At 44.7% G+C, this 15206-nt stretch overlaps 1 protein-coding gene across 4 annotated transcripts in view; it reads left to right on the forward strand.

The window, feature by feature from the left end:
• Positions 1-18: 18 nt before the first annotated feature.
• Positions 19-15206, forward strand: part of SON (SON DNA and RNA binding protein) — a 34449-nt gene continuing 19261 nt past the window's right edge. For all 4 annotated transcript variants that reach the window (XM_081087187.1, XM_081087186.1, XM_081087188.1 and 1 more), the window contains exons 1-3: positions 19-884; positions 4507-4676; positions 7468-13386. In XM_081087187.1, coding sequence (XP_080943313.1) covers positions 808-884; positions 4507-4676; positions 7468-13386 — 6166 coding nt within the window. In that variant the 5' untranslated portion in view covers positions 19-807. The remainder of the gene's footprint in view (positions 885-4506; positions 4677-7467; positions 13387-15206) is intronic.

Here is a 15206-nt window from a genome sequence, read left to right on the forward strand (position 1 = left end):
CCGGGCGCTCTGGGGCGCGGCTCGAGGCGGGCGAGCAGCCGCCGGGCTGGCGCGTTTGCAATGTAACACGGCCGCGTGCAGGGCCGCCCGGCGTCTCTGCGCCTCCCCGGGAGCCTCGGCTCCGAGAGGGGAGCGCCCGAAACGCCAGCCGCGCGTAACTAATGATCCGTGGCTCCCGAGTCAGGACGGCCTGGCCGCTGACCAGAATGCACCGGGCTTTGGACGCAGGTCGCTCACGACCTCCGCCTATTGCTTCACCAATTCCCCACCGACTATCGGGTGTCATGGGAGGTGGGGGGGGGGAGATCGTGTTCTTCGCGTTGCCTCACAGCAGGGGCGGGCGCTGGGGGTGCTTTCCCGGATACGGGTCCCTGCTGCAAGCCCTTGGGAATGAACGTGAGGGGCCCTGTCGAACGCCACGTCGCCCTTCTCGGTCCCTTCCCTGACGCCGCTTAACCTCGGGCACTGAGCGGCTAGCGCCTCTTAGGCCCCCCAACACCGCTGCGGGTTGACAAAGTCGCCTCCAGAGGCTGCTCCTGTAATGGCGCCTGCGTCACTCACTAACATGGCGGACAGGGCCGTGCGCGGCGCAAACGTCAGCAGCTCTCCCCCGGCGGCTCAGAAACAGCGGAGGAGAGCCGGGCCGTGCGCTCTGATTGGCCCTGAGGCGGAGCGTGCGGCGCCCAACGTTCCCACATTAGCCAATCAGAAGGGCGGCACACGGAATTGGCCGCTGCGCCCCCTCCCGAGGCATTCTGGGAGCCTGGAGGACTAGCGAGGAGGAGTTGAGAGAACGGAGCGGACGCCATGGCGACCAACATCGAGCAGATTTTTAGGTCTTTCGTGGTCAGTAAATTCCGGGAAATTCAACAAGAGCTTTCCAGGTAGGCGCTCTCCAGCCTCTTCTGATCCCCAGGGACGGGCGGGGCCCCGCGTAGGGCACCTTTATCCACAGTCGCCGTCGTTCCTCGCCTCGGGCCCCGCTACGGCCCCGCCTGGGCCCGGGATCCATTTTCCGCCCTCCGCCCTCCCCCCCCCATCCGCTCCCTTCCCAGCGCGGAACTTCGCCCTTTCCACCGTCGGCCCGGCTCCCTCTGCTGGAACCGGGCACAGACGCTCGCCCCGCCGCTGGGTGATCGCCCCCGACCCTTCCGCGGCGGTGGGCCTGGTCGTGCGCCGAGACGGCCTAGTTCCTCTTCGGCTCCTCCTCCGCCTCGCGTCTCCCCTCCCCCCCAGCAGCCTCCGCCGATTTCGCCGGCCGGTGCCCGCGACCGGAAAGGGTCTCTGCCGGCCGAGGCTTGAGTCAACTGAAATCCGCTTTGTCCTGCCAGCTTCCGACCACCTCGGGGTCGGGATCCTCTAATTAGATTATTTGGGCCCTAGTGCACTGTGCCTGCCACCAGGCAGCGTTCTCCTCGACTAGGAATTCAAATTAAAACATCCCGATGACACAATATTCGAGGTAAGGGTGGAAGGGGACTCTCCATTACGAGCCACTTCTTAATTGAGCAAGTGGACGGTGGGCTTTGTGTGTAGGGAACACGTTTTTATTTGCTCCCCTTGTCCCCATGGGCACATTTGGATAACTCGTTACTTTTGCCATGGCTGGTGGACTTACATCCTCGGTTCCACAAAATTTAAACTGGAAGAGATTGCCAAAGAAATAGTTGTTTACTCAGAAAGGAAGCTAGCGTGGGGCATGCTGTCCACCGGCTGGTTGTCTTCGTGTTTTGGGGTTGTATAACGTATTTGTTGCGAGTTCAAACGTTTTTGCTAGTTGTATTTTACGAGTTAAGAGCGAGAGTAATACGTGAATTTGAAAATCAGCCGGAAACGCAGTTGTAAATTAAGTGCTCACATTAACAGGCAGCTATTGGGGCAAGGATATACATATATAGTATCGGAAGGACCATTATTTTTACAGGACATGTTTGGGTTTTTTTGCGTTTTTTTTTAAGTGGGAAACATACCCGTTCATTCAATTCGTTCCTTTTTAAAATTTTTGTTATTACATGCTTGTGTTTTTAGGGTGATGAGAAAATATTTGAGGTAAGGGGAGATGTTTTTTTGAAAACTTTAATAGTCATGCAAATAAGTAATTGCGTTTGCTTATTGTAATGTCTTCATGCCTTCAAGAAATCAGTTTTTATTAGAAAATCCGTTTGGTTGTAAAACAATTTTGGAAAAATTTTTAAACCTCTACATAGTCATTGATGTGTCGCCGCCCCCCCCCCCCCCCCCCCCTGCTTACAGAAGCACATACATGTTTTGTGAAATGTGATCAACTTGTTTAGTGTTGGTTTTTCACCGAAGAAATTGTGAACAAGTTTGCCTTTTATCACAGTCTCAGTAGTCTTTTGGGATATTTTTCATGGTTCCATAGAATTTTGTTGTATTGATGGATATTTAGGTTATTTGAAATGGTTATCTCAAGTATTTGCTGTAAGCATTCTAATAGCTTTAAGATGATTACTTTCTCACAGACTTTTTTTTTCAGTTGTGCTTTTCTGATTTTTAAATCCGTTGCTTTTTTAGTAAGGTAATATGTATGTGTAAAGTGCTTAGGAAAAGGGCTAAATAAAGCTCTTGAAGAAAGTCAAAAAAGAATGTTAAACGACCCAATTTATTACTAGAGGAATATTAGCTTCTCAGGTAACATGTAATACATTATTGGTCTAAATTAGTTAAGATAAGCTATTAAAATAGGTTTCGGTTGTAAGAGTATGAGCTCTGGCTTTAAATACCTGCTTCACTTCTTGATAGCTGTGTGACCTTCAACTAGGTTTCTTGTCTTCTCTGGGCCTCATAGTCGTCCTCATTTATAAAATCAGAATAATAGTACTGATTTTTAAAAAAATATATATTTTATTGATTTTTTTACAGAAAGGAAGGGAGAAGTATAGAGAGTCAGAAACATCGATGAGAGAGAAACATCGATCAGCTGCCTCCTGCACATCTCCCACTGGGGATGTGCCCGCAACTCAGGTACATGCCCTTGACCGGAATCGAACCTGGGACCCTTAAGTCCGCAGGCCGACGCTCTATCCACTGAGCCAAACCGGTTAGGGCATGATTTTAGAGTTTTGTTAGGATTAAGTGAGTTTAAAAGTGCAGAACCTTGTTTATTATTATGGGATTCATTGTAGAAAACCAAATTTTCTGAATAACAATTAGTTAACTGCTGATTTATTTTTTTGGAATTTCAGACTTTTATCAGGTAGTGGAGCATAATTCTGTTTTTGTTAGCCAAAATTTAGGTTAAGTTGAACGTGTTGGTGAAATTATTTTTCAAAAACAATTTTGCAAATCTACACAAAAATAGTAAAATGACTGGATAAATGGCATGTCCTTTTGTCAAGATTCTTCTATGTAAAAAAAACAAAACAAACTCAGTACGGAGAGCAGATTGGTGGTTGTGAGAGGGGTTGGGTGAAAGGGGTCAATTGTATGGTGATGAATGGTAATAACTAGAATTTTGGTGATGATCACTTTGTAGTGAATACAGTTGTTAAATTATAATATTGTACACCTGAAACTTTTATATATATCCAATAATTTTACCTCAACTAAAGGAAAAGATTCTTTTGGCCCTGTGAATTGAAAATATATTAAGCCATTGTTGGTATAAGTGAATTGTTACTTCTTTTATGTGAAATTTTTTGATCTCCAGAAATTGAATACTGGGATTTTTCAACTATGTTTTTTGTTGATAGTATTACAGATAATTACTAGGATTTTTTATGACTAGGTAAAAATTATGTATATTTTTTCTTTTAAATATGTTTTTAAAAAAATTGATTTCAGAGAGAGAGTTAAAAACATCAGTGATGAGAGAGAATTATTGATAGGCTGCCTCCTCCATCCTGCAAACCCCCTGCTGGGGATCTAGTCTGCAACCTCGGCATGTGCACTGGAACGCTCAGGTTGAGGCTCAACCACTGACTGGGATAATATATTTTTCTTTTAAAACTTTTGGGCATTTTATTAACTGACCAGAGCCTATGTTACCCTTTTTACTTGATGTTTCTGTGGTTAACTTTATGTTCCTTGATATTGTTGTTGATGATTGTGATTCATGGAGAGGTGTGGCTTTATGGTGGCTATAGCCTCTATTATAATGTTGTCATATATATTTGGGGGGATTTTTGATTGTGATTTTAATGACTTTTCTGTTACCTGCATTAAATATGCAGGTAACTAAAATCTAATTCAATTTATATTTCTGGGAGTGTTTTATTATTTAAAAAGATAAGTTTAGAAACTTGTCTTAAAAGATTTTTTTCTTCACTTTCATGATCCCAAAAACTTCAATTATGTGAAAATAAAAATGTACCAACTATAAGTAGGAAGTGTTAAAGAAGTACTACTGGTAGGCAATACCATCTGAAAGTAATACAAAAATTGTGAAATGTATTAATATAAGGTTATTTTAATAATTGAATTACAAATATTAATTATATGGTATGGTACAAATACTGATGAATTTTGATAACTTTTTTTGTCAAGTGGAAGGAGTGAAGGCCAGCTCAATGGTGAAACAAATGCACCTATGGAAGGAAACCAGGCCGGTGATGACGCAGCTGCCTCCGCCAGGAGCCTACCGAATGAAGAAATAGTTCAGAAGATAGAGGAAGTCCTTTCTGGGGTCTTAGATACAGAACTACGCTGCAAGCCAGGTAAGTTGGAGATAACCAGCTGTAAAAAAACCTGGAGATTTTTTAATGGTTTAAAAGTGTTATTTCTTGACTGCATGGAATTTAAAATGTTCAGTAGATCTAAAACTTCAGTATATTTAAGTTTTAGTTTAATTGGTTTACTGAAAATGTTGTTTGGCTTTGAAATATGAGTAATGATGCATTGTTTGCTTTGGCGGTGGGTTACGCTTTATCTTTATTTGGTTTAGTCTTATGACTCCGTGCCGGGATTCTGAAAGCAGGTTTTCATCGAACAATTGTGTAAATGTCCATTTTGGAAGGCACAGGATCCCGGACCATATTTGTAATGACTTTAAAACCCTGGGAGGTTTTATTTAAAAATCGTGTGTAGAGATTGCCTTGTTTTTGCATCTATCCCTCTTAAAGGTGCAGTGAATGCAAAGGAATCATTGTTTGGATTTTAGCATTTTTGGAATTGGTAAATAATTGATGCTTAGAAATGAAAACTTTAGAAACAAAAGTTACGATCAACTACAAAAATTACAATAACTTCATTTAGTTTTGGAAAATGTGATAGGATTTTTTCATTTTAATTTTTTTCTTGAAGTTTTTTGTTGATTTTTACTTAGGAATAGGATATATATTTTTTTTAAATATGCTTTTATTGATTTCAGAGAGGAAGGAATGGAGAGAGACATCAATGATGAGAGAGAATCATTGAGAATCATTGACCAGCTGCCTCTTTCACGCCCCGCAACCCAGGCATATGCCCTTGACTGGAATCGAACCTGTGACCCTGCAGTCCGCAGGCCAACGCTCTATTCACTGAGCCAAGTTGGCTAGGGCTCATTTTAAAAATTTTTAAATTAAAATTTTTATTTTGGGTATAGGATATGGTTAAAAAGCAGAAACTTTAGCCATACTTAGATTCATGGGTCTAGTAACTTCTTTTAATGTATTTTTATTGATTTCAGAGAGGAGGCGATAGAAACATCAATGATGAGAGAGAATCATTGATCGGCTGCCTCCTGCACACTGGATATCAGGCCCAATAACTGGGCATGTGCCCATGACCAGAATCGAACCTGGGACCCTTCAGTCCATAGGCCGATGCTCTATCCACTGAGCCAAACCAGCTAGGGCCTAGCAACTTTTTCTTGATTGAAGTATAACTTAGCTAACAATTTGCTGCATAATAGACAGTTGATAGAAATGGATTGGTTTTGTTTTGAAATAGGTCTTGTTATATGTTGTTTTATTTTTTCCATAACCTTAATGGACTAGGTTTATAATCAGCTTTTTCTGGGATCACTAAGATTTATCTAATTTGATACTGGCATTAGAATAAATCCCATCTGGTTATAAAGTGGAATATAAACTACTACTCTTCAGATGAATTGAAATATTCTTTCTTTAAAAACTATTTTTTGTTTCGGAGAGGGAGGGAGGGAGGGAGAGAGAGAGAGAGAGAGAGAGAGAGAGAGAGAAACATCAATGATGAGAGAATCATTGATCAGCTGCCTCCTGTGTGCCTCCCACTGGGAATTGAACCATGACCTCTTGTTGATAGGTCGACACTCAGCCACTGAGTCATGCTGGCTGGGCCAAATGTTCTAATTTTTTGTCAGTCCTCACCTGAGGATATTGAATACTCTTAAGTTACATGTTAAGGGCTGTAAGAAATTTGTTTCCAAAATGATTTTATTATGAGCATATTTTTTTGGAGAAACATTAAAATTGTTACCAATTTTAGAAGATTATTGTGGGAAAGGTTATTATATTTATTAGGATGTAACATGGGTGTGATTAAGATAAATTCAAGTTCCATATTGATACTTTCCATTTGTTACTCAGACTTACGTATATAAGAGCAACCACTAGCATTCACGGACGGCTTACTTGCACCAGGCATTGTTCTGTGTACTGTGTATGTTTTAACTCACCTCATCCTTCACTCCAGGTGACAGTGTTAGTACTTTGGCCTAGTCCATTCATCTAGTTAGTGGTGGATTGATTTAGGGTCTGAAAGCAATCAGCTTGTTACAGATCCAGTGCCATGTTGCTTTCTGTATAAATAGGGGTTATAAAATACAACAATTATTTAACTTTTCTTTTTTTAAACAGGAGAAAATAAAAATTTTAGTACAACCCCATGGGGAATTCACATAAGCATGAAAATTCCACGTGGGTGTTTTTTATAGAAATTCTAACAATTGATAATATGAAAGATTCATCTATAAGTGTAATTTGCTACAATTTGAGAGCTGCAGAAAATAATTGTTTAAATGAATTTAGTTGAAACACATTTTAATGTAATTCTAAAGCTTTTGTTACAAACTACGAACTTAAAAAATTATTTTAATCCTTCCCCAATGATGTTTTCATTGATTTTTTTTTAATTTTTATTTTTTTTTAGAGAAGCTAAGTGGGGAGGGAGGGGGAGAGAGAAACATCTATTGGTTGTTTGCTTCCCATATGTGCCCAACCGGGGATCGAACCCACAACCTAAGTATGTGCCCTGACTAGGAATTGAATCCGCAACCTTTTGGTGTTCGGGACCATGCTCCAACCAACTGAGCCATCCAGCCAGGGCATAAGCTAATAACTTATTTTTCACCCAATCTTTAGTTGTAGAAGTATTGGAAAAGTGTCAATCTTAAGATAATTGGCTTATGAAAAATAGTTTATTTGGTATCTTTTTATTTAACAAGAAGTGTTATACTGTGGTGTCTTACCATGGAATGTAAATCTTGGCTTATATGATTTACCTAAATCATTGTTTGACAAATTAAAATTTATTTCTTAATTTCAGACTTGAAAGAGGCCTCCAGAAAAAGTAGATGTGTCTCTGTACAAACAGACCCTACTGATGAAGTTCCCACTAAAAAGTCAAAGAAGCATAAAAAGCACAAAAATAAAAAGAAGAAAAAGAAGAAAGAAAAGGAAAAAAAGTATAAAAGGCAGCCAGAAGAATCTGAATCAAAGGCAAAATCACATCATGAAGAGAACATGGATTTAGAATCAGATTCCTTTTTGAAGTTTGATTCTGAGCCTTCAGCAATGGCACTGGAGCATCCGGTAAGAGCGTTTGGGCTCCCTGAGACCAGTGAAACTCCGGCAGTTGTGCTAGAACCTCCTGTAGTCTCAATGGAGGTGTCACAGTCCCACACCTTAGAAACTCTGAAGCCAGCTACAAAAACTGCAGAACTGTCACTTGCATCTACATCAGTAACCTCTGTGCAATCAGAACAGTCTGTGGCAGTAACGCTGGAACCACCCATGACAAAGATTCTGGATTCTTTTTCAACAGCACCGGTGTCTACTACAGCAGTAGTGCTAAAGTCATCTGAGCCAGTTGTAACAATGTCAATGGAGTATCAGATGAAGTCTGTGTTGAAATCTTTGGAGTGCCCATCTCCAGAGCCATCAAAGACCATATTGGAGCCTCCAGTAGCAAAAGTGCTAGAGCCATCAGAAACCCTTATGGTATCATCACAGACACCTGTTGAGGCACACCCTGAGTCAAGCACATCAACAATGAATATTGCAGAGTCTTCTGAAACTGAAGACCTAAGATTGCCAGAGCAGCCTGTAGAAGTACCATCGGAGACTGCAGATTCATCCATGACAAGATCACAGGAGCTGCTGGAGCTACCCAAGCCCACAGCATTGGAGCTGCCGGAGTCGTCGGTGGCCTCAGCGATGCAGTTGCCGGGGCCACCTGCGACTTCCATGCCGGAGCTGCAGGGGCCCCCTGTGACTCCAGGGCTGGAGTTACCTGGGCCCTCTGCTACCCCGGTGCCAGAGTTGCCAGGGCCCCCTTCTACCCCAGTGCCTGAGTTGCTAGGGCCCCCTGCGACAGCGGTGTCTGAGTTGCCGGGGCCCTCAGTGATATCAGTGCCTCAGTTGTCGCAGGAATTGCCAGGGCTTCCAGCACCATCCATGGGGTTGGAGCCAGCACAGGAGGTACCAGAGCCACCTGTGACGGCACAGGAGTTGCCAGGGCAGCCTGCGGTAACAGTAGCAATGGAGTTGACGGAGCAACCGGTGACGACGACAGAGTTGGAGCAGCCTGTGGGGATGACAGCGATGGAACATCCTGGGCAGCCTGAGGTGACAACAGCAACAGCGTTGCTGGGGCAGCCTGAGGCAGCGATGGTGCTGGAGTTGCCAGGGCAACCAGTGGCAACGACAGCGCTGGAGTTGCCAGGGCAGCCTTCGGTGACTGGGGTGCCAGAGTTGCCAGGGCTGCCTTCGGCAACTAGGGCACTGGAGTTGTCTGGGCAGCCTGTGGCAACTGGGGCACTGGAGTTGCCTGGGCAGCTCATGGCAACTGGGGCACTGGAGTTCGCGGGGCAGTCTGGGGCAGCTGGAGCACTAGAGCTTTTGGGGCAGCCTCTGGCAACAGGGGTTCTGGAGTTGCCAGGGCAGCCTGGGGCGCCAGAGTTGCCTGGGCAGCCTGCGGCAACTGTGGCGCTGGAGATCTCTGTTCAGTCTGTGGTGACAACGGAGCTGTCAACGATGACCGTGTCGCAGTCCCTGGAGGTGCCCTCGACGACAGCGCTGGAATCCTATAATACGGTAGCACAGGAGCTGCCTACTACATTAGTGGGGGAGACTTCTATAACAGTAGGAGTGGATCCCTTGATGGCCCAAGAATCCCATATGTTAGCTTCTAACACCATGGAGACCCATATGTTAGCGTCCAACACCATGGACTCCCAAATGCTAGCGTCCAACACCATGGACTCCCAGATGCTAGCATCTAACACCATGGACTCCCAGATGCTAGCGTCCAGCTCCATGGACTCCCAGATGCTAGCGTCCAGCTCCATGGACTCCCAGATGCTAGCGTCCAGCTCTATGGACTCCCAGATGCTAGCGTCCAGCTCCATGGACTCCCAGATGCTAGCGTCCAGCTCCATGGACTCCCAGATGTTAGCAACCAGCTCCATGGACTCCCAGATGCTAGCGTCCAGCTCCATGGACTCCCAGATGTTAGCAACCAGCTCCATGGACTCCCAGATGTTAGCAACTAGCTCTATGGACTCCCAGATGTTAGCAACCAGCACCATGGACTCCCAGATGTTAGCAACTAGCTCTATGGATTCTCAGATGTTAGCATCTGGCACTATGGACTCTCAAATGTTAGCTTCCGGCACCATGGATGCTCAGATGTTAGCGTCTGGTACCATGGATGCCCAGATGTTAGCATCTAGTACCCAAGATTCTTCTATGTTGGGTTCAAAATCTCCTGATCCCTACAGGTTAGCTCAGGATCCTTACAGGTTAGCTCAGGATCCCTATAGGTTAGGTCATGACCCTTATAGGCTAGGTCATGATGCCTATAGATTAGGGCAAGACCCTTATAGATTAGGCCATGATCCCTACAGACTTACTCCTGATCCCTATAGGATGTCACCTAGACCTTACAGGATAGCACCCAGGTCCTATAGGGCTGTTCCTAGACCATATAGGTTAGCACCCAGACCCCTGATGTTGGCATCTAGACGTTCTATGATGATGTCCTATGCTGCAGAACGTTCCATGATGTCATCTTACGAACGCTCTATGATGTCTTATGAGCGCTCTATGATGTCCCCTATGGCTGAGCGCTCCATGATGTCAGCCTATGAGCGCTCTATGATGTCAGCCTATGAGCGCTCTATGATGTCCCCTATGGCCGAGCGCTCCATGATGTCAGCTTATGAGCGCTCTATGATGTCAGCTTATGAGCGCTCTATGATGACGGACCGATCAATGATGGCTGACCGGTCTATGATGTCATCTTACTCTGCTGCCGACCGAACTATGATGTCATCGTATTCTGCAGCTGACCGAACTATGATGTCATCTTATACTGCTGATCGTTCAATGATGTCTATGGCAGCTGATTCTTACACCGATTCTTATACTGATACATATACAGAGGCATATATGGTGCCACCCTTGCCTCCTGAAGAGCCTCCAACAATGCCGCCATTGCCACCTGAAGAGCCACCAATGACACCACCATTGCCTCCTGAGGAGCCACCGGAGGGCACAGCATTACCCACTGAGCAGTCAGCATTAACAGCTGAAAATACTTGGCCTACTGAGATGCCACCATTACCTCCTGAAGAGTCTGTGTCCCTGCCTGAACCTCCTGTGAGTCAAAGTGAGATTTCAGAGCCTTCGGTGGTGCCTGCTGATTATTCAGTGTCAGCATCAGAGCCTTCAATGTTAGTGTCAGAGGCTGCCATGACTGTTCCAGAGCCACCACTGGAACCAGAGTCTGCGGTTACATCAGCACCTGTAGAGTCTGCTGCAGAAGCAGAGGAGCATGAAGTTCCAGAGAGACCAGGGACTTACATGGTATCTGAAACTACCATGATGTCAGCTGAACCAACTATGTCAACGTCAGAGCCTTCTATTATGTCAGAGACAGCAGAAACCTTTGATTCCATGAGAGGTCCAGGACATGTTGCCTCAGAGGTATCTGTGTCCCTCCTGGAGCCTGCAGTAACTATTCCAGAGCCATCACAGAGCACTCTAGAGCTGTCAGCCATGGCCATCTCAGAGCTACCCTCCGTGGCTGCCCCAGAGGCCCCAGCCGAGGCTGTCCCAGAGCCCCCAGCCGAGGCTGTCCCAGAGCCCTCAGCCAAGGCTGTCCCAGAGCCCTCAGCTGAGGTCCCAGAGCCCCTGGCTGTGACTGTCCCAGAGCCCCTGGCTGTGACTGTCCCAGAGCCACTGGCCATGGCTGTACTGGAGCCATCACCTGAGGCTGTCCCAGAGCCCATGGCCTTGGTTGAGCCAGAGCATGTTACCATTCCTGTGCCAGTTGTTTCTGCCCCGGAGCCTGCTGTACCTGTCCTGGAACCAGCAGTATCAGTTCAACCTAACATTATTTCAGAACCACCTGTTGTCCAAGAAAGTACAGTGACAGTTGCAGAGCCTGCTGTCACTGTCTCAGAGCAGACTCAAATAACACTGACTGAGATGGCTTTAGAGTCTGCCTCTGTGATGCTGAAGTCTGGTGTTATAACAGGAATGAATTTAATATCTACTTATCAAGATCTTACTCCAGAGATTGGTATGCAGGAGGTTCCCATGCACTCAGATGAAGAGTCACATGATGAAGAGCACCTGAAGAGTGACTCTTATGAAAGTGAACATGGTATAAATAGAGACCTTGATATAAATAATCATTTAATTGCTAAAGACATGGAACATAGCACAATGTCTGCTGCCAGCACTGGTGCTGTTGGTGAAGAGAAAATTTTGGCCATCAGTGAGACTAAACAATGCACAGTATTGGATACCTGCCCTAGTGTTAGTGCAGCTGATGTAGGAGGAACTCTATCTTCTGGTCCTCTTGCTGTCGAACCTGATACGTTGGGAACTAGTAAGGGTATTGAATTTGCCGCAGTATCTGCTCTCAGTTCAGTTAGTAAATATGATGTTGAAGTATCTTTAACTACTCAAGATACTGAACATGACATGGTAATTTCCTCTAGCCCCAGTGGTGGTAGTGAGGCTGACATAGAGGGACCTTTGCCTGCTAAAGACATTCATCTTGACTTGCCATCTAATAACTTTATTAGCAATGATACAGAAGGACCATTACCTGTAAAGGAGAGTGACCAGACATTAGCAGTTGCTCTCAGCCCTAAAGAAAGTAGTGAAGATAAAGAGGTACCACTCCCTGCTAAAGAGACAGTGTCTGAATCTGCATTTCCTGCCAATATTGAAGATATTAATGAAGCAGATTTAGTGAGACCATTACTTCCTAAGGACATGGAACGTCTTACAAGCCTCAGAGCTGGTATTGAAGGACCTTTACTTGCTAGTGAAGTTGAACGTGACAAATCTGCTGCCAGTCCAGTTGTAATGAGTATACCAGAAAGAGCTTCAGAGTCATCTTCAGAGGAAAAAGATGATTATGAAATTTTTGTGAAAGTTAAGGACACTCATGAAAAAAGCAAGAAAAATAAGAACCGTGATAAAGGTGAGAAAGAAAAGAAAAGAGACTCTTCATTAAGATCTCGAAGTAAGCGGTCCAAGTCTTCAGAACACAAATCACGCAAACGTACCAGTGAATCTCGTTCTAGGGCAAGGAAGAGATCATCTAAGTCCAAGTCTCGTCGCTCTCAAACCCGTTCAAGGTCACGTTCAAGACGCAGGAGGAGGAGCAGCAGGTCAAGATCAAAGTCTAGAGGAAGGCGATCTGTATCAAAAGAGAAGCGCAAAAGGTCTCCAAAGCACAGATCCAAGTCCAGGGAAAGAAAAAGGAAAAGATCAAGCTCCCGGGATAATCGGAAAACTGTGAGAGCTCGGAGTCGTACCCCAAGTCGGCGGAGTCGGAGTCACACTCCGAGTCGACGAAGAAGATCTAGATCTGTGGGGAGAAGGAGCTTTAGCATTTCCCCGAGCCGACGGAGCCGCACCCCCAGCCGAAGGAGCCGCACCCCAAGCCGAAGGAGCCGCACCCCAAGCCGAAGGAGCCGTACCCCTAGCCGAAGGAGCCGCACCCCAAGCCGAAGGAGCCGCACCCCAAGCCGAAGGAGCCGCACTCCTAGCCGACGGAGAAGATCAAGGTCGGTGGTAAGAAGACGAAGCTTCAGTATCTCACCAGTCAGGTTAAGGCGATCACGGACACCCTTGCGAAGAAGGTTTAGCAGGTCTCCCCTCCGCCGTAAACGGTCCCGATCTTCAGAAAGAGGCCGCTCGCCTAAACGCCTGACAGATCTGAGTAAGTTCCTGACAACGCCATGGGAGAGCATGGCTTCAATCCGAGTTGTTCTGCTCTGAGTCAAATGGAGTATTTTGGGTTAGTGGTTTAGGATAAATATTTCTCTTTAAATTCTTTTAATTAGCTAAGCTTGTGTTTAGGAAATGTAGGGATAAGTACTTGTGTAGTTTGAGTTCAAAGACCTACTTTGGAGCATGATAGAACCAAGGGGGTCCCATACTTGAATGTTTTTTTTGCTTGAACCCGTCTTCCATAACCAGAAAGGGGAAGTAGAAATCCAGTTAAGTACTAGGCTAGTGTATGCTCAGATTGTTGTTGGATGTGTTTCAGCATAAATCTTTACAAATAAGCCTAAGGTTACAGTGTTTCTTTTTAGATCAGTTACATGTCTTAAAATGGCAACATCAGACCCTCAAAGTTTGTGTAGGTAATTCTAATGGTATAATGGGTAGTGGAAGTGCATAGGGAATTCTGTATGTGGGGAGTTATTTACCTGGGTAAAATAAAGTGACGTTTATTAAAGTGATTTTAATAATCTTCCTTTAAAAAAAAAGTGCTCTAGTGTCCCTTTTAAGAAGTGCACATAGATGGTTAAAGCTTGTGGGATAATGCATGACTACCTACAGAAATAATGGACAATTATCCCAGTAGTTGGACATTTCCAAGTTAGTGTTATCTAAAGAAAAAGACGCCTAGCTGGTTTGGCTCAGTGGATAGGGCATCGGCCTATGGACCAAAGGGTCCTGGGTTTGATTCTGCTCTAGGCCACGTACTTTGGTTATAGGTTTCTCCCCCACTCAGGCCCTGTTGGGGGCACGTGCAGGAGGCAGCCATTCGATGTGTTTCTCTCACATCAATAATGTTTCTGTCTTTCCCTCTCTCTTCCACTCTCTAAAAGATCAACAGAAAAATATCCTCGAATGAGGATTAGCAACAACATCTAAAAAGACCCTAACCGAACAATAAGGGAGAATGCATTCAGTTCAACAAAAAGTTTTGAGTTCTTTTTTTATTCAAAGTAGAGGAATAGTATTTAATTCCTGAAGTGATTACAAGTTAGTAGAGGAGACATGGATAAAATACATATATGTCTCTTTTGCCAAATAATAAAACTGCCAAAAAGAGCAGCATGTTATGATTGCTCTAAGTACTGGTATAGGATAGGTAAGGCACTTTGGAAGCACAGTGGAGAGGAATGTTAAATTATGACTTAAGACTTGTTAGAAATAGTGACACCTGAATTGGGATCAAGTGGTTTAAAATGTCATATTTGAAGGAAAGTAAATTTTTAAAGATTTTTTTTTTAAGAGGGAGAGAGAGAGAAAGACATCAACGTGAGAACAAAACATTGATAGGCTGCCTCTTGCACACCCCTTACTGGGGATCAATCCTGAAACACCGGCGTGTGCCCTGATCAGGAATTGAACCAGCATCCCTTTGGTACATGGAATGACAGTCAACTGAGCCACACTTGTGGGGGCTAGAAGGAAAGTAATTTTAAGGGCATGATAATTTTGGAAAACAAAGTCGGTTTTGGCAGGTATGGATCTTCTGGCAGGTATGTGGCAAGGTGATTGTAGTTACATAATTTAGTATTTTCCATATTATTTGAATGGGAACCTAAAAGTGGACCTAATTATTTTTTAAAAAACCTTTTTATTGATTTCAGAGGAAGAGAGAGAAACATCGGTGATGAGAGAGATCATTGATTGGCTGCCTCCTGCACGTCTACCAGGGTTCGAGCTGGCAACCTGGGCATTTGCCCTGACCTGGAATCGAACTGGAATCTCCTGGTTCATAGGCCGATGCTCAACCACTGG

This window comes from Myotis nattereri (genome assembly GCF_964212035.1).
Source record: "Myotis nattereri genome assembly, chromosome: 3".
NCBI classification, from domain to species: Eukaryota; Metazoa; Chordata; class Mammalia; order Chiroptera; family Vespertilionidae; genus Myotis; species Myotis nattereri.